The sequence below is a fragment of the Myotis brandtii genome, unplaced genomic scaffold (genome assembly GCF_000412655.1).
Source record: "Myotis brandtii unplaced genomic scaffold, ASM41265v1 scaffold115, whole genome shotgun sequence".
Classification (NCBI taxonomy): domain Eukaryota; kingdom Metazoa; phylum Chordata; class Mammalia; order Chiroptera; family Vespertilionidae; genus Myotis; species Myotis brandtii.
The window spans coordinates 19562664-19582324 of record NW_005353967.1 but is presented as its reverse complement, the minus strand read 5'-3'; the positions used below and the strand labels follow the sequence as shown (position 1 = coordinate 19582324).

Below are 19661 nucleotides of genomic sequence, written 5' to 3'. Positions count from 1 at the left end.
CCCGGGCGACCCGCGTTCCCCACCCCTTCGCCCCGCCTCTTCGGGTGGGTTTTCGGTGTTTCGTTTTCCGATGGTCGGGGTGGAGGGTTCTGGGAGGATGGAGAGGGAGCTGGCGGGCGCCGGTGTGGCAGTGAGAGGGGGGCAGCGCGAACCTGGGGCCGAGTTCAAGTGCGAGCGCCCTCAGTGGGGAGGACTCTGGTCCCCTGGGATCCCAGCCGTCATGGGTTGGGACTGTCCGACCAGAGACTAATGTTTTCCAGTTTCTTGGGCTGCTGACATTTCAGATTTAACCTGTATCCATAACCTCTCTGAGCATCATTATCTCTTAAAAACTTCTCTAGTTAATAGAGAAAAGTATACTTGTAGAGTGTGCATATATGTTAGATAATTAAGAATATCAAGAACATTTGCATAGTGCTTTACTGCTTTATTATTTTATTGATTGATTTTAGAGAGAGAGGCGGCATCGATTTGATATTCCTCTTATTTATGCGTTCATTGGTTCTTTCTTGTATGTGCTTTGACCAGGGATTGAAATGCAAACTTGGCATATAGGGACGATGCTCTTACCAACTGAGCTACCTGGCCAGGGCTGCTTTACTGTTTTTATTATTTATTTTAATCCTAATCTCACCCCTTACCCGAGGACAATTTTTTGTTGTTATTTGTTTTTTAATGTGTGTGTGTGAGAGAGAGAGAGAGAGGAAGAGAGAAACAACAATCGGTTGCCTCTCTTACCCGCAACCTAAGTATGTGCCCTGACCAGGAATCAAACCCACAACCTTTTGGTGTACCAGCCAACAGGGCCAGGGCTGCTATACTGTTTTTAAAGTTAATTCTTGAAACAGATCACGAGGTAACTGTTATTTTTAATCCCCTTTACAAATGAAACAACCTATAAAGCAGTGGTTCTCAACCTTGGCTGCACATTAGAATCACCTGGGAATCTTTTTAAAATCCTGATTTCTGGGCCTCATCCTCCGGAAATTCTGTTTCTTTGTTATGGGGTGAGGCCACAACATTAGTAACAAAGAAACAGAATTTCCGGAGGATGAGGCCCAGAAATCAGGATTTTAAAAAGATTCCCAGGTGATTCTAATGTGCAGCCAAGGTTGAGAACCACTGCTATAGAGGTTCTGTTGGCAGCTCGGAGAAAGGCAACAGGTGTTAGACCACTGGGGTCTGATAGGAGCCAAGATTCATTATAAGAGAACGTTTATTTAGAAAATCAGAGGTGGGAGAAGTGACTGGTAGAAGAGATGGGTTTAGGAAATAAGTTGCAGAGGTGAAAGAAGGGCCCGCCCGTGGTGCTTAGGAATGAAGAAGGTAAAGGTAACTCACCTGGGTGAGGGTTGAGGGGAGGAGGAGGGAGGGTGAAAGGAAAAGGCACTGGCACGCTCCTGGGCCAGGGTCCCTGTCCTCAATGCTCTGAAGGGGATTTTAGGGGAAGTCCCAGGGGAGGATCTCAATAGAATATTCATCGGTTTTCCAGATGTGTCTTTTCAGGGTCCTGGTCTCTACTGATTGGTCAGCTCTAGGGGAGGGGGTCATTAGTCATCACAGCTGGCTCTGGTCTTGCTGCTTTGTTAGGCCTGGAGCTGAAACCACCGAGGCCTAGAAGTTATCCCTAGGGAGGAAAGGTGAGGGGGTCTAAACTGCATGGCCAGCAAGATGCTGGGGTAGGAAAAGTTACCCTGGGGACAAGGTCCCATCTCACAAGTGTCTGCTGCTAGGCTTTCTGCCATGGTGACCTTCTGGACCTGGCCCGTCCTCCTTGCTCTGCTCATGTCTGTCTACCTACCTACCACAGATCCATGACATGTTCAGAATCACACAGCTAGAAAGTACTTAAGCTGGGCTCATGCCTTTCCTGCACCCACTAGTTATCTCACACCTCTAAAATTGGACCTTTTTTCTTAATCTGAATATGATTGACATTTTTTGTAAGATCCTGATGTTATCATGACCATATTAAGTACAATAAATGGGAACTGTTTGAGATCACATGCATACCTTCATATAGGTAGATGTACTGTCTATTTAATAAGCATATTTCACAGGGGATATTCTTGAATCTTGCCCTCCCAAATCTGTGTTCCTGTAGCCTGTCAGATCCACCCTAGCCTCATGTTGCCCTGAAATCAAGAAAAGGGAGAGTCCACTTGTAATAAAGATTTCCACAGTGGTCTGAAGACTTCTAGAAACAGAAAAGAGAGTTGTACTACAGTCTGAGAAGTAGCCGTAGCCAGGGTTTGCCATGGAGATAAAGGATGGTTCCCTTCACCACCAGACCTGAGTACTGGCCACAGTTCCAACTTTGGCTGCTAAGTATAATCAGGAATATCAGTTGTGATGCAGATCTTACCCAGGATGCTTTGTAGGACTAACGGGGTATTTAAACAAGAAGGGAAAGGAGGGAAGGCAAAGTCTGCCCAAAATGGTTCTGCATTTGCTCTGAAGCAAGAGAACTAAACTCAAATTTCAGAAGAATGGGAGGGCCATTCATTTCTCTAACTTCCTCCCTTCCAACAGACTTGAACAGGAAAGCAAATACCGCACTTCAAAAACTTGTTCATATAATTGGCTGCTTTCGTCCTGTCCCTTAACATCCTCCCCCACCAGTCACCAACATTTCATCTGGGGGGAAAAACACACACAAAAATCCCCCATGCATATTTAGAGTACCCTGTAGTTAAGAAGTGAATGCAGGCTAGAAGCTGGATATTCCAAAGCCAGCCTCCCCAAGCATTTTGTTTGACGTTTCTTCTGTTTTATTCTCATAGAGTTTATGAGACCCAATTAGAAATTACCTTGAGTTAGCAAGCATCCTCTTTTAAAGGAATCACTGTTTCTCAAAGGGTTAAGAAGCCTCATTGTCCTCAGATACTACATATTGGTACTGTCCTGAGCACTTGGATACATTCTCACAGAAACCCAATGAAGTATTACTGTTATCAGTCCTATTTGATAACAAGGAAATTGAGGCTCAAAATGTTAAGAAACTTGCTCAATAGCACAAGGCAAGTAAGTGGTGAACCAGGATTTGAACTGGGCAGTGTGGCTGCGTAACCACTACACTATATTGCTACTCAGAATTATTAAAAATATTTCCTGAATGATCTCTATTATTTTTGGACATTTAGGTTGTTCCTCAACATTTCAATAATAAAAAAAATTCACCCACCATACATTTCAGGTTAGGAATTGCCTATGTAAAATGAAAATAGGGAGAAAAGTTTAATTTCTTAAATAAGTCATGTGTTGTGCATAATTTTAGACAATAAAATGAGGAAAATATTTTTATTTTAAAATTAGGTACTTAAAGAACTAATTAATAGCCACATCTGTAAATTTAGCAACCATGCTTTAACATTTAGACTCTAAATTTTAGAAACTCCCTCTTCCCATAATCATTTGACTTTCGATTAGAAAAGAAAAGCATAAGGTGATAAGCAAGCCTAGACTGACTGGTGGAACTTTATATTCCCAAGAAGTTCGGAGTTGTAGTTTTTTAGCTTACTAAAGTATTTAGTTGAGTGGAACAGTTAAAAATTATGAGATGTGGATTTCATTCTTTGCCATGTCAGTCAGTCTTCAGACTTTGACCTCACTTCTGGAAAATATGGGAACTGAGCTGAACTCTAAGGCTCTAAATTTCTAAGGCTCTTGTGTCCATTAGAGCAAGTGTGGCTTGAACATTTTGATACTCACTATCGCCACCTACTGATAGAAGGAGAGATTAACTTTGCTCAACACTGACAGGGCACTCCAGCTGCTTGTTCTGCTGCTAGAAACTTGTTCAAACAAAAACATGAATTCAAACTTTTCTGTTTAGACCTTTAATTGTTCAGAATCCTCACATATGAACCTTTCTTAAGTCTACATGCTTTGTTTAAAAAATTCATAGAGTTTTGGAAAGGGAGAAAAGGAGACTGATATTCAGGTTTCTGTAAACTAGAATTCAGGTTTCTGTAAACTTAGGCCAGTGTTCTTCCCACAGCCCTATATGACTCATTCATTCATTATTTTTAAAATATTTAAATATATATATATATTTGAATATATTTTTTTTATTTTTTACAGAAAGGAAGGGAGAGGGATAGAGAGTTAGAAACATCGATGAGAGAGAAACATGGATCAGCTGCCTCCTGCACACCTCCTACTGGGGATGTGCCCGCAACCAAGGTACATGCCCATGACCGGAATCAAAGCTGGGACCTTTCAGTCCGCAGGCCGAAACTCTATCCACTGAGCCAAACTGGTTAGGGCTAAAATCTATATTTTATTTATTTATTTTGGATTAGAAAATACATTCACATGGCTTAAAAACTCAAAAGTTACAAAAGGGCTTATAGTGAAAATCTTTTCCTAACTATACAAACATTCTCTTCCTTAGATATCCAGTTCCCCATCTTTGCAGGCAAACAATGCAATATGAATTATGTAAAATGTATTTTATTCATATACAAAAAAATACATATGTAAACTTTCCCTTCTTCTCTTTTTATATGGAGAAATATCTACTCATATCCTCTGTTTACTTTTTAATTGTTATTTGTCTTTTTAGTGTTGAGTTGTAAAAGTTCTCTATATATTCTGCACATTAAACCTTTTCCAGATATATAATTTGCAATTATTTTCTTCTATTCTGTGGGTTGTCTTTTTACCTTTTTGATGGTGGCCTTTTATATAAAAAAGTTTTAAATTTCGGTGTATTTCCATTTATTTACTTTTCTTTGGTTGTACTTTTGTTGTTATATCTAAAAAAACAGTCTAATTCAATGTACAAAGGCTTCTATGTTTTCTTCTAAAAATATTATGGTTTCAGCTCTTACATTTATGTCTTTGATCCATTTTTAGTTAATTTTTGTATGTTTTTTTGAAGTATGTGGGTACATATGGATGTCCAATTGTTCCAGCACCATTTGTTGAAAAGACTATTTTTCCCCCATTGAATGGTCTTTGTATCCTTGTCAAAAATCAATTGACCATAGGTATATGGGTTTGATCTAATGTTTATGCTTATATCAGTACCAAGCTGTCTTGATTACTGTAGCTTTGTGGTAGGTTTCTGAATCAGGAAGTGTGAGTTCTTCAATTTTGTCCTTTTTCAAGATTGTTTTGGCTATTCTGGGCCCCTTGTATATTAATTTTAGGATCAAACTTGTCCATTTCTGAATTTTGATAGGGATTGTATTGATCTGTAAATTCATTGAGGAGGAGTAGTACCTTAACAATATAGGCCTTCCAATCTATGAATATGAGATGTCTTTCTATTTAGGTCTTCTTTAATTTCTTTCAACAATGTTTCGTAGTTTTCAGCCTACAAATCTTGAACTTCTTTTCTTTTTTTTTTCCACGTATTTCTAAGTTTTTCTCTTTTTTTTATCTGTTGTGAATGGAATTGTTTTCTTAATTTTACTGTCAATTGTTCATTGCTAGTATATAGAAATGCAAGTGATAGTTATGTATTAATGTATATCCTGCAACCTTATGGAACTTATTAGTTCTAAGTGTGTGTGTGTGTGTGTGTGTGTGTGTGTGTGTACATGCTCTTTATGATTTTCTCTACAAGATCCTGTCATCTACAAATAGAAATAGTTTTACTTCTTCCTTACCGATCTGAATACCTTTCATTTCATTTTGTTGCCTAATTGCTCTGAGTAGAACCTTCAGTACATTGTCAAATAGAAGTGGTAATAGTGGACATCTTTTTATTCCAGATTTTAGATAGCTTTCAGCCTATCACCATTAATTGTAATGCATGCATTCATTCATTCTTTCATTCCACAGATTTTTATTGAGCAACTATTTTTGCTGCCATTGTGGTATACACTCTGGATTGCCTAGTGCTTATAGTCTGGTGGGGGAAGCAGTTATCAAGAGGGGGGCTGAAATACACACAAACAAATGAGTAAGGTGAATTTGAATGGCATGGCAATAAATATGGGGAAGAAAACAAAGCAGGGCAAGGAATCGTGACTCAGGAAGGAATCTCCAAGAAGGTGATATAGGCAACGGCCTGAATGAAGAGAGGAGTCAGCCATGGAAAGATCCTGGGAAACAGAGTTTAACACAGAGGGAGGGACTATCAAAGTAAAGGCCCAGAGGCTGGAGAGAGCTCCTTCTAGGAATGGGGAGAAGGCCACCATGGCTGAGTGAAGGAGGGATGCCAAGCAGGTAAGAGCCCAGAGAGGGAGGCAGGGTCTCCCTGTACCTAATACTAGTACTGTCTGCTCATGATGAAAGATTAAAACTTGTTTCGGTTTTCATAGTAGTGTTACATTGAAGGCTACTATTTACTAAAGAATATTTCTAATGTTCCAAATTAATATATTTTAAGAAATCACAATAAAATGCCATGTGGCATTTGTTGTATACATGTAATTCTGGTTAGAATTAAACATATTTTTAATATAAGGAAATACATTAAAAAGTTTCAAATACAAAACATTTAAAAAGATATATATATATGGAAAAAAAAAGATCTTTTCATCCTGTCCCTTCTTCCTATCTTCCCATAGGTAGCCCATTTCTTAGTTTCTTGGTGTCCTGTGAAGGCATGTTATGCATATAATGAAATAGATTTTACATTTACTTTCCCCTTGTTTAAATTCTCAAGATTAAAAATATTGATTTACTTTTTGAGGAAACTTCATACTGTTTTCTACAGAAGCTGTACCAGTCTGCATTCCCACCAGCAGTGTATGAGGGTTCCCTTTAAAAATGGAACTACCATTTGACCCAGTGATCCCACTTCTAGGAATATATCTTAAGAGATCAGAAACACCAATCAGAAAGGATATGTTCACCCCTATGTTCATAGCAGTGCAATTCACCATAGCTAAGATTTGGAAACAGCCTAAATGCCCATCAGCAGATGAGTGGATTAAAAAACTATGGTACATCTACACAGTGGAATACTATGTAGCTGTAAAAAAGAAAGAACTCTTACAATTTGCAACATGGATGGACCTGGAGAGCATTATGCTAAACGAAATAAGCCAGTCAGAGAAAGATAAATATCACATGATCTCACTCATATGTGGAATCTGATGAACAAAAATAGACCCAGAGACATAGAAGCATCAAATAGACTGTCAAACCTCAGAGGGGAGGCAGGGGAGGAAGGGGGAAGAGATCAACCAATGAACTCATGCATATATGCATAACCCATAGACACAGACAATAGGGTGGTGAAGGCCTGGGGTGGTGGGGGGTGGGAGAGGTCAGTGGGGGAGGGGAAGAAGACATATGTAATACTTTCAACAATAAAGATTTTAAAAAATATACATATATTAATTTAAAAATCCTTAAAGGGGTAGGGAGATAAGACAGATGCTGGTTAATGGTACAAATTAGGAACAAGTAGTAACACAAGACCTAGAAATCTAATGCACAGTATAAGTAAATGTAGTCCACACTATCCTATATAATAAAAGCCTAATATGCAGATTGTCCCCTCGGGCGGTCATTTGACTGGGAGTTTGACCACTCGCTATGACGTGCGCTGACCACCAGGGGGCAGCGCAGAACATGGCGGGTGTTGGCGATGTGGTGCTGGCAGGAGGCGGCAGTGGAGGCACTGCTGGACCCTATATGGGCATTGGTGATGTGGCGCTGGCAGCAGGTGGCAATGGAGGTGCTGCCGGCCCCAATGGGCCCCAACAAGAGCAGGACGGCGAGATGGTGGAGCAGGTGAGTGGGCGGCGCCAGGTCAAGGCAGGTGCAAGAGGGGGGCCTGATTACCCCGCAGATGGTGACCAGCAGGGTGGGGGGCGGGGCCACCACCTGGCATCTAGGCACTGAGGGAGCTGGGCTGGGGGCCCAGCCCTGATCGATTGCCCCGCAGGCAGGATGGTGGAGCAGGTGAGGGGGTGGTGCCAGGCCAAGGTGGGGCTGCGGGGCTGGGAGGCTGAGGGCCCAAGCTGGGGCTGCGAGGCTGGGGCTGTGAGCTGGGGCCCAATCTCCGCAGGCCACCCCAAGGACTCCACCCGTGCACAAATTTGTGCATTGGGCCTCTAGTTGTATTATAATCATCAAACTTGCTCAGAGACTAGAACTTAATGATTATAATCACTAAAAGGAAGGGATCATTTTGTAATGCAATGGAGGTGTTAATTATCACTGCAGTGCAATCAGATCACAATGTTTAAATGTATGAGATTAACAAGTGGTACATCTTAAATTTACACAATATTATGCATCAAATTTATTTTAATAAAATAACACATGTAATAAAGATGTTTATAAAAGTGGTTAAATAAGCAAACAAAAGTCTTTCAGCTTTTCTAATAGAATTTGTACGCTGCTTGTAGTTCAAGTCGAAGACTCGAAAATACTAAATTTCCATATTCTTACAAATTGACCTTATTCAACACAAACTACTCATTATATTGCTGCACTAGTACACTTTTTAAGCATGGTGGTGGTTTTGTTCTCAGGTCAGACTTCTCCACTAGATTGCCTTCCTTCTCTCCGGCCTGGAGAAGCACTCAGTGCTGAACAACTAAATGAATGAATGTGCCAGTACTTTAACACCTGTGCATTCCCCGAAGGAGCTCACTGTCTTAACTGCTTAGGGTTGACAAGTCGTTGCTAATGCCCTTGCTTCCTTTTTAAGAAATTATGAAGATTAAAGGGTAACAAAAGTGGTAGGCCTTAGTGGAAACACTTCCTTTTGGGAAAAAAGTAAAGTGACTTTGGCCCTCACCTGGGAACATTCTTACCTTGGGCACTGAGGGGACCACTCCGCCAGAACTCTATAAACCTTGGCAGAGAATAGAAGCAATGAAAGATGACTCCAAGGTTTCGTTCTTAAGGGACCCAGCCACATTTCTCTTAATCACATCGATAAACAGACAAGACACTTTCACAGCTTTTCACTCACCCCTGAAGCAGAACCTTGGACAGAAAATATAAGGAAGGAGGCTGTGCAGAGCACTGTGGGTAGGTTTTTTTTTGTTTGTTTTTTTTTTTTACTTTTGCTTCAAGTCTGCTTTAAGAATGTGAGCAGATAAGACCCATGGCTGCAAGTAGGACTGGGTTCTGCATACTGTATGGCTTGGCAAGGAGACTGGAGTTCTGCCCGAGGACACCCTCATCCCCCTGCTGCTTTTCCTCACTGCTCTCAGTGCCCTGCCTGCCATTGTTTATCACCCTCCCACATGCTTGCCTCTCTGTGGATTCCTGTCCCTGGTCAGTCTCTCCTGGACTCTAAGATTAGAAAAGGAACCACCATGAAGTGCCATGTGGCATTCTTTGTATACATGGCAATGAATATGGGGAAGAAAAGACTGAAAAGAGGAGAAAAGAGCTGGAAGAAATGGGTGGAGTGCTCGGGGAAGGCTACATGTCACTAATTGGGAGTGTTCATAGGACCTGGCCAAGGCATCCAAGGAGTGAGAGAGAAGAGGACCCTGTAGTCCAGAGGCCATAGGCACCTCCGGAGGTAAAGCACTCATTAGTCTCCATTCCTGACTCTTTGCGGGAGGAAGAAGAATGCATTAGGTCCATAGTAACAAGCAAGATGGCCACTCACTGAAACCACATCGCGGTTCCGAAGCAGGGACCCTGGGTGGCTTGCTCCAATGTGTCTTTTGTTTTCCCTGAAGCCAGGTGTCCTTTAGAGTCACGAGGCATTCTCAGAAGGCAAGGGGCATCTGGAGACCTTAGTCTATAAGTATCGATGATATTTTAGATAAATAATTCCATATTTTGCTTCCCAAGTAATTGGAAACAAGGAAATAAATAAGTGTGAGGCTGAGTGGAATATGACCCATCGACTTATAGGGTTTATTTTGTTGGTTGATTTCTGAAGTTATTTCAAGAATCCCTTTGAGCATAAGCTGTTCCTGTCTGGCAATCGCTTTGTTTTTGTTTCTTTAATCATATCACTTTACTAAAAATTATTTTTCTTCCATATTTTCCTCCCTTTTCATTTTGGGCTTTTGGCAGGATTCATAATTTAAACAGAGGAAGGCACTGAAAACAGTTTTTGCCTTGTTTATTCTTTTTGCAAACAACATCCCTTCGTGGGTTTAGTCAGAGATTTTTACTCTTTGCTAATTGACACCAAAATAAATAGACCCTTAAAGCTGTCAGTGACACCAGCCAGTTCTGCAGCCTGAGTTCTGCAGGACCAGGCCAGATGGCAGAGCCAGGCCCCTAGCACACATAATGTGTGTCTGTAGCTCTTGGCTTCAGCAGCCCGGGCAGCTGACCGCTTTTGAGAAGGCTTAAGTGGGGAGGGAGCAGAGTCTCCACTACCCATTGGTTCTGTAGGGCATCTCCAGGAATAAACCCTCAGGTGGCGAGAGTGGTATAGTGTCCTGGCCACGGCACCGGCTGGATTTCCTGAACTCCTGTTCTGTGATATGTTCCCATCACGAAGCTTCCCTCTAGGCTCTCTGTTGTGTAAAGTGGAGCGGGAGAGCTTGCCCATTTTTCTGAATTTTCAAATCGTGTGGCAGGAGGTGTTGCACAATTACACAGGTGCAATGAGGGTATGAGTTCATCTTGTACAAGTCACACTGACAGGACAGAACCTTCATTCTGTTCAGCCGGGTGTTACCTCAGCACTGTGGAGGTGAGGAGAGAGCATTCATTGTCATGGGTGTAGTGGAGGTTGATCTAGTCCCCGGGAGAGTTTATTGTAAGTGTAGCTGAAATATTGTGCTTTGAGCTTCCAGAGAGGCAGTTAATTAGTAGACCGCCTGGACCTCTGAAAGAGGGATTGTAAGAGATTCTGATGTGGAAGCTGCCTCGTCTCTTCCCCTCCTCGTCCAAGAGGTTGGGTCCAGAAGATTGGTTTTTCTCTTTTAAGCTCATGAGACACACTGCTTGTATCTTCTTAGGTCTGCAGAGGACAGGATAACCCACAGGATCAAAAGAATTTTGTGTGCAACAGAACATGTAAACAAGGATTTCTCATCAGTTATCTCACAAAAAGAACCCAGAGACAAGCCAGGGCCTTCTCCGAATTTGCAAACCCTTGGCCTTTGCAGAGGGAATCTTGATGGTCAAGTAAAATTTTAGGAGAAGCTGGTTGTTTGAAATATATTTTTATTGATTTCAGAAAGGTAAAGAGAGGGAGAGAGAGATAAAAATATCAACAATGAGAGAGAATCATTGATCAGCTGCCTCCTGCATGCCCCCTACTGGGGATCGGACCTGCAACCAGGGCTTGTGCCCTAGTGGGAATCAAACCTGGGACCCTTCAGTCCACGGGCCGATGCTCTATCCACTGAGCAAACCCAGCCAGGGCTAGGAGAAGCTGGTTTTTGAGAGAGGATTTGGTTTAATGAAGAAGGGACAGCTACCCATGGTAGATAGAGAGACTAAATCCCTCTGAACTTTCATGTATTAACTATAGGACCCTCTCCCTTTACACATCCTCTCATTGAAGATGGGTGTTCGAGTGGAATTGTTTAGATGCTGTAGCATTTAGAAGGGGGGTGTTCATTTTTTCCTTTTGATTCCTCTTGGTGTGCTGTTACCATCCTGCCCCATGAAGCATGGTGTGGCTCTGTAATTCTGTGCTAAACGGAAGTGCTGGGTTGGAACCAGCTCAGCATTTGCCTGTTTACTGCTTCTCTACACATTATGGCTTCCTTACTTCAAATAGTGTTCGCACAGACCAAAAACATGTTTTTTGGCTGGCATCCAGATTTTGGCTTCCACTCCCAGTCATGCCATAAAAATGCTGTCAAATAAATTCTCAGGAACTGAAAGGAACAAATTCCCTGCCCCATATGATTGCAGATAATAGAAGCAGGCTTCAGCTGACCACCTGGCTGGGTGCCTGCGGCCTAGGAGACCGGATCGCACTGCACCCCTTGGTACTGCCATACAGCCGTCAGAGTTCCTTCTCTGCCTGCGATGGATGAGCGTTCCGTGTGAGAAACTTGCACACAGCATTTATCTCCACTGGGCCTTTCCATAAAATGTTATCATTATCCTGCTCTGTTGCCAGCTGGTATATGTTATGAAGTTTTTGAACCCAGGATTAATTTTCTGTTGATAAACTTCTAGCGTTAGCCATAGACGGACAGACAGGATCCTTCTGTGATCTGGGGTGTGTGTGTGTGTGTGTGTGTGTTTTGAGAGAAATGTTTCCCTTTCTCACTATGGTTATTGTAATGTCCTTATCATTCACAGTCCCAGCTGGAAGGGATGGCACATTCAAATTAGAATAATTTAGGGGGGTTTTACTTACAAAAGGACTATTTAAAAGGTGTGAATGTATGAGGGGATGGGAGGGGTAGTGTATAACCCAGTGGAGCTATTTCTACCCCTAGAGCGAAAGGAAGGAAAGGAAAGGGAACCTCCAAGACCTAGGAGAGCGACTTGTAGAGCAGAAAGGCCGACAGCCCCGGGGCCACTCATCGCTTCCCGGCCTCCAGTCTCCTGTCAGAGCTCCCCCCGGGCTGAACCCAATCAGCAGCCAGGAGGTAAGGGAGTCCTTTGATGTGGTCCCCAAGGTCAGCTTCCTGGATGGAGAGCAGGACAGAGGCAGAATGTGGATTTGGAGGGCAGATGGAAGGCATCTGCCGCATACCCACAGTAGGTATCAGTTATTTCCAGGAGAGGCACAAAAATCTCACTGGAACAGCCCTGGCTAGTACTTCTCAGTGGTTAGAGCATCAGCCTTCGCACCAAGGGGTTGAGGCTTCAATTCCCGGTCAAGGGTGAGTACCTGGGTTGCAGGTTCAATTCCCAGACCTGGGCTGTGTGTGGGAAATAACCCATCTATGTGACTCTCTCAGATCGATGTTTCTTCTCTCTCTCTGATCGATGTTTCTTCTCTCTCTCTCTCTCTCTCTCTCTCTCTCTCTCTCTCTCTCCCCTCTTCCTTCTGCCTTCCTTTCCATTCTCTCTGAAAATCAATGGGAAAAAATATCCCATTGATTAAGAATTTTAAAAAAATCTCACTGGAACACTTAACTCACTTTTATTTTTAAATGGCTTTTTGAGATGTGATTGACATATAAAATAAACTGCACATATTTAAAGCATACAATATGATGCATTTTGATATGTATATACCTGGGAAACTGTCGCCACAAACAGGATAGCAAATGTATCCATCACCATCCAAATAAACCCACTTTACCTTAACACTTAAGTTATTCCTCAGGTTCTCTTAGGGGGGTGTAGAAAGGTGTGAAATCAAGCAATAGCAGGTGCAGTTCTGGCTCAAAAGACACACCAAAACAATGAAATTCAAAACAATATCCAAGCTTATGAGAAGGCTCTTTAATAGTAAGTAGCTTATAATAAATTAGGGGGGAGGGAAAGATTGAGTTTGAAAGGGTTTGGTTTTTGTTTGTTGGTTTGGTCTCTATGTTGTGTCTGTTTATTGCTACTAGTATGTATTTAAAACAAAACGACAAAACTCTGTGAATCTGTCTGGTGGGAGTATTTGACCCTGACGGAAGCAATGATGCCAGCACCTAGCAGTACCAGCAGAACCATATACCTGAGCTCCAGTTACCCACCTGAAGTTCATACGCACCACACCGCACTCCCAGTCTTAGTGCATGTTCTCTACAATGCCACCCCAGCTCCTCTAGGTGAGAGGGTGTGATCTGTTACAACAATGCTTAAGTTATTACCATGGTAACTGTTGTGTGTTTAGTATGTGCTTGATGATAGAGCTTTGTGCTATTCTTTAATAAAAGGAAGTAAATCATTTGCAAACACATTTTGTTTTTTACCTTTTATTAATTACTAGTGCCCTGGTGCATGGATTTGTGCACATTGAAAGGAAATTAACTAGAAGGTGGCCGGCAGGGCGGGACTGGGCGAGATGGGCTGGACATGCCCTGGAGCCAACCTCTCATGGTCCCTCCCTGGCCAGCCGCACCTGTGGTGGTTGATGTGGTTGTGGGAGGCAGTGAGTATAGACATTTGCCTACGCTGTCCTCTTGGTTCTCTGAGGAGGATATTTTTTCCATTGCTTTTTAGAGAGAGTAGAAACCAGGGAGAGAGACAGAGGGAGAGAAACATCAATGTGAGAGAGACACATCGATTGGTTGCTCCTGCATGCGGCCCAGTTGGGGCCAGGGATCAAGCTTGCAACCAAGAATATGCCCTTTACCTGAATCGAACCTGTGACCCTTCATTTGGGGCAGGGGGAAGGGGCCCAGAGCTCCTACCACTGAGAAAACGGGCTAGGGCTGGGATTGTTTCCTTAGTTTCCCTTTTTGATAGTTTGTTTTATTGGTGTATTGTGGAGAGTGGCTATAGCATTTGGACAGGTTCAAGCCTCAGACTAATGACAGGGTATGGTCCTCTCGTGGCAAAGCCACATGTAAGTCCCAGCTTGGAGGGCAAAGCCCTCCCAGCACAATTACAGCCAAAGGCTATAGTTGTAAGCTTGACCTTATGGTCCGAACCTGTGGTCCCAGGTGGCTAAGTGAGTTAGGCTGTGGGAGGTGCAGCAAGTGCTGCCAAAACAAAGCTTGATAGAGTTCAGGTGCATGTAATTGAGTAGATTCAAACCCCGGGAGAATATTGTAAACATCTTGACCACACTCTTACTTTGCCTCATGGAATCTGGCTATAAAATAAAGACTCGGTTTGCAAGCTGTGGCACTGTCTCTCCATCCAAGAGCAGTGTCCCACCTAGCCCCAGCTTTATTTTCTTATCTGTCTTCTTTAATCCTTCACCCCCCCACCCCCCTCAGGTTCACCTCTGGCCATGCTGAGCGCGGCACAGTGTATAAAAGTGCAACCAATTTCTGAATATTTATTTTGTATCCTGCTACTTAACTAAATTCATTTATCAGACCTAATAGTTTTTGGTGGAATCTTTAAGGTTCTCTATATACAGTATCATGCTATCTGCAAATAATGACAGTTTTACTTCTTCCTTTCCCATTTGGGTGCTTTTTAAAAAATATATTTTACTGATTTTTTTACAGAGAGGAAGGGAGAGGGATAGAGAGTTAGAAACATCGATGAGAGAAAAACATCGATCAGCTGCCTCCTGCACACCCCCTACTGGGGATGTGCCTGCAACCAAGGTACATGCCCTTGACTGGAATTGAACCTGGGACCCTTCAGTCCACAGGCCGACGCTCTATCCACCGAGCCAAACCAGCTAGGGCCCATTTGGGTGCTTTTTATTTCTTTGTCTTGTCTGATTGCTGTAGCTAGGACTTCCAGTACTATCCTATATAATAAAAGCCTAATATGCAAATCGACCAAACGACAGAAGGACTGGTCACTATGATGCACACTGACCACCAGGGGGCAGCTGCCCCCAGCCCACAGGCCCCAGGCCAGCCAAGGTGGGTGCCAGTGGGGGGTCCCGAGATTGCCCTGTCGGTCGCTCCCCGATCGCCCCGCAGAGGCGATCCCACTTGACATAATGTTTTTAATGTATTGCTGAATTTGATTTGCTAATATTTTGTTGAGAACTTTTGCATCTATATTCATCAGGGATATTGGCCTATAATTTTCTTTCTTTGTAGTGTCTTTATCTGGTTTTAGAATTAGGATAGTATTGGCCTTATAAAATGAGTCTGGGAGTCTTCTCTCCTTTTGACTTTTTTGGAATAGTTTGAGATAGGTGTTAGTTCTTTGAATGTTTGATAAAATTCACGTGTGAAGCTATCTGGTCCAGGACTTTTGTTTGTTGGAAGTTTTTTTTTTTTTCTGCTTTGATTTAATTGGTTGTAATCAATTTGTTCATATTTTCTGTTTCTTTTTGATTCAGTTTTGGAAGATGGTATGTTTCTACAGAAGTTCCTTCTAATTAAACACTAACTTCTCGTGTGTACGGATATTAGAACAATTTTTTTTGATAGGTCCACACCTCTTATTATGGCTACCTTTTTGAGATAGGAAGTGAAAACTTAAGTTAATGGTTTCTAATGTAGTGACTTGATAAATGTTTATTAACAGTATCTAATGTTTGTTAGAGTGCTTTTACTTGTTTTTTTTTTTTTTTTCAATTCCTTTTTATGTCCATTAACTTATTTGACTAAGTGAGTAAGGTGCCTTCAAAAAGAGCTTTAAGCCAGCCCTGGCTGATGTGGTTGAGCTAGTTGGGGGGTTATCCCATACACTAAAGGATGGTGGGTTTGATTCCCCATCAGGGCACGTCTCTAAGCTTCAGGTTCCATCCCTGGTTGGGGCGTATGGGAGGCGACTGATGGATGTTTCTCTCTCACATCCATGTTTTTTTCCTCTCTCAAATCAATAAAAAAATTGTGTCCTCGGGTTAGGATTTAAAAACAAAATAGCATTAAGCCAGTGCAGGAATACAGAAACAGTCCTGTACTGCCAATGTGTCCAGTAAATTAGGCAGCCATTTTATCTGCTTGTTCAGAATATTTCAACACCATTAATTCATAATTTTGTTTATCTCTTTAAGATCCACACGGGTTTACAGCACCAAATAATCTGGGCCTGTCAGCCCAGCTGCGTTCCTCTGGATGAAAAACTTCTGCCCCAGCTCCTAAAAGAAGCAGGCTACACTACCCACATGGTCGGAAAGTGGCACCTGGGAATGTACCGGAAAGAATGCCTTCCAACCCGCCGAGGATTTGATACCTACTTTGGTAATGGAAATGCACATGTTGCTTTAACAACTCAGACTGACTGCAGCCATCTCATAAAACACACCCACGTGCGATCGAATGAAATGCTGTAACTGGAAACTTGAACACAGAGTGAGCCAGTCAGCACCACCGTGGGGCCACTGTCTAATGCCACCTCCATAATGTGGCTCATGACCCCACAGGGAGGCAGTTTCCTTTGCCAGGTGACTTAATGCCACGTTGGAGCCTTTGGAAAATTTGCTACCTTCACATCCCAGACCGTTGTACTCTTAGAGAACCTTACTATCAAAAGGGGTTACAAATGATTTTTTTTTTAATTGCAAGCAAAACCCAATACAAGAATATTTCCTTCACTAAGGTGTGGAATATTTTTTTTCTCCCTGTGAGCTGTGTTTAGAGGTTTTTTGTTTGTTTGTTTGTTTTTTAAAGATGGTGGAGAAGATTCTTTTCCATTGGCATTCTTCTCCCTTTCTTACAGATCTGTTTTTGAAATCACTAGATTGGGGGAAATAGATAAAAAAATAAAATCTGAGGAAAAGTACAGATAGTAATAGGAAGGATAATAAGAAATTATAAGTATCTTATGAACTTGAGAGCTCTATAATAAATAACATGAAGCCTAAAGTTTATTTTTAAATGTGCCCTCTTTAAATCTGTTCAGAGCCGTCTTAATTAACAACCTGTTTATTTTGACAGTGGCTATATATCTTTGCCAGGTTCTTTTTCATACTGCTCTTTCTATCTAGCTATTTCGCTACCTACCTTCCTTTTTATATATATTCATTTATTTTCAACTTGCCATATCTGAAAAGGAATACATATTTCAGCATAAAACATTTACAAATAAATAGAATAAAAAATTAGGACAAATAGAAAAAAGATGGAACAGTTGCTTGGCACAAAATTAAGAAAACCACTGCATGATTGTAGTAGGTGGGCTTCACATTCAACTCTGAGAGTTGAAATTTTTTATGTCCAAAGCAAAAGAAAAAAAGGGTAAGTCTATAAGAGTCACATTATTTATAAGATAAATGGAAACCAGATGTTCAGGAAGAGTAAAGCATTTTCTGGCTCTTAGACCTAAGAGAAATTCCTCCTTTGGGAGAAGGTAAGGTGGAGAGCGTCCTCAAAGACATCATTTTAATAATAAAGTGGTGGTTTTCTTACAGATGTTTCCTGAGGCATTTTCTCTTATTCAAGCTGGGGCCAGAGCACCAAAGTGCATTTCAGTAAAAGTGATTTCATGGGGCCCAAACAATGCAGTCGAAGCAGGTAGCTCTGTAGCGCTTGTTGAATGAGGATTAAAGTTGAGCTGCAAGGACCTCAGACGTGAGATCTTGTGTGCCCTGCGCTGTCCAGGTTCTCTAGCAGACATCACTAGTCAATCATGGCATTCTCTGTGCGTGAACTGGACACATCCTGAGTATCCTTAAATAGCTGTGCAAGATCATACTGGATGTAAGACCTCTGTCATTTCGGAAATTCTAAAAGAAAAAAACAGCCTGTACACCCTTTGAAATTTTTCAGTCAGGTCTTTGCTAAAATATGGGCCAGTACCTATACTGTGAGAAGAGAAAAACTATGGATATTTTTTAAAAATTTATTAAAAAACAAGTTACATATTTAGAAATTCAGGGCTTAGATGGACAGACAGATCTCACGTTCCTATGGGTTGGAGACTTGCACATAAGGAAGGTGTAATGACATGCAGCTGCCATCACTGTTTGGTCCTGATGTTCTGTAAAAAGCAGTCAGATAATTATGGGGCTGGTTGCAAGACTGCGAATACACTGCACACGATTGAATTATATACTTTAAATGGGAGACTTGTATGGTATGTGAATTATATCTCAATAATGCTGTTAAATAGAGCCGTGGGAGATTTAGCTGCTCAAAAAGTATTTTCTCTTTTTCTCCCAAAACGCCTAAGCTGCCATCTTCTTTAGGCTCAGCATGTAAGTTCAAATTTGTGACTCATTCTTATGAGAGAAGCTCTATGTGATTGTAACATGGATGCTTGGTGTCAGTTTGGTCAAGTATGTGAATACATAGTTGTATTCTGGAATCCTATTTGTAATATCTTTTTATTATTTGTAGTTCATCCTCTTTTAATCAAGTATATCCTAGGCATATTTTCTCCCAAATGATAAAAATAGTTTACATTTATAATGAACCCGAAGTGATTTTCTCCAGGACTGATTCCTAGTAGTTATTAAAAACCCCAAATAGAACCCCAGTGCCACGACCCCTCTCCGAACAGATATAGGGGCTCAAACTATTTTTGTGGACACATTTCTTTCTCTATTACATATTAATTAGCAAACCCATTGGGTTTCCCTTTTTGTTATATATGTAGGAGAAAAATTACAATTTAAAACATTATCTTAAGACCATTGTTCACTATATTCAGAACCATGAATTTAGTGAATCATGGAAAAGGAGGAAATTAATAAAAAATGAATTGACTTATTGTGTAAGCTGTGTAAGGCTCTTAATTGTGATTATAGGAAACATTCAGGACTGGGGAAAGGGCTAGGCCAATTTATCATCCGCATTTTAAGGTTTATCAGTATTTGTCAGGTGATAGCTCAGGGTCCAGCACAGTTTATTTCTTTTTAAAAGCTTTATCAAAGTGTAATTCATTTATCATGCAATTCACCCAATTAAGGTGTATAACTCAATGGTTTTTAATACATTCATAGGGTTGTGCCACTGTCCTCACAATTCAATTGTAGAACATTTCCATCACACCCCCAAAGAAACCACATGCCCATTAGCAGTCATTCCCTATTTTCCCCCAACCCCACTAGCCCTAGGTGACCTCACTAACCTAGGCTTTTGTCTCTAGTAGATTTGCCTATTATGGACATTTTATATGAGTGGCATCATACAATATGCAGCACAGCATATCTCTATTTATAAAAGACTAATATGCTAAGTGTCCGACCGATTAGTCAACTGATTGGTCCTCCGCTTGACCAGTCCCTATAACACACACTGACCACCAGGGGGCAGATGCTCCAACTGATAGGTTAGCTTGCTGCTGGGGTCCGGCCGATAGGGAATGGGCGAGATGGGCCAGACATGCCC

At 41.7% G+C, this 19661-nt stretch overlaps 1 protein-coding gene across 1 annotated transcript in view; it reads left to right on the top strand.

Moving 5' to 3' along the window:
- The first annotated feature begins 12495 nt into the window (after window positions 1-12495).
- ARSB (arylsulfatase B) overlaps window positions 12496-19661 on the top strand; it is a 111663-nt gene continuing 104497 nt past the window's right edge. The window contains exons 1-2 of the mRNA XM_014550634.1: window positions 12496-12564; window positions 16340-16571. Of these exons, the coding sequence (XP_014406120.1) occupies window positions 12496-12564; window positions 16340-16571 (301 nt within the window). The remainder of the gene's footprint in view (window positions 12565-16339; window positions 16572-19661) is intronic.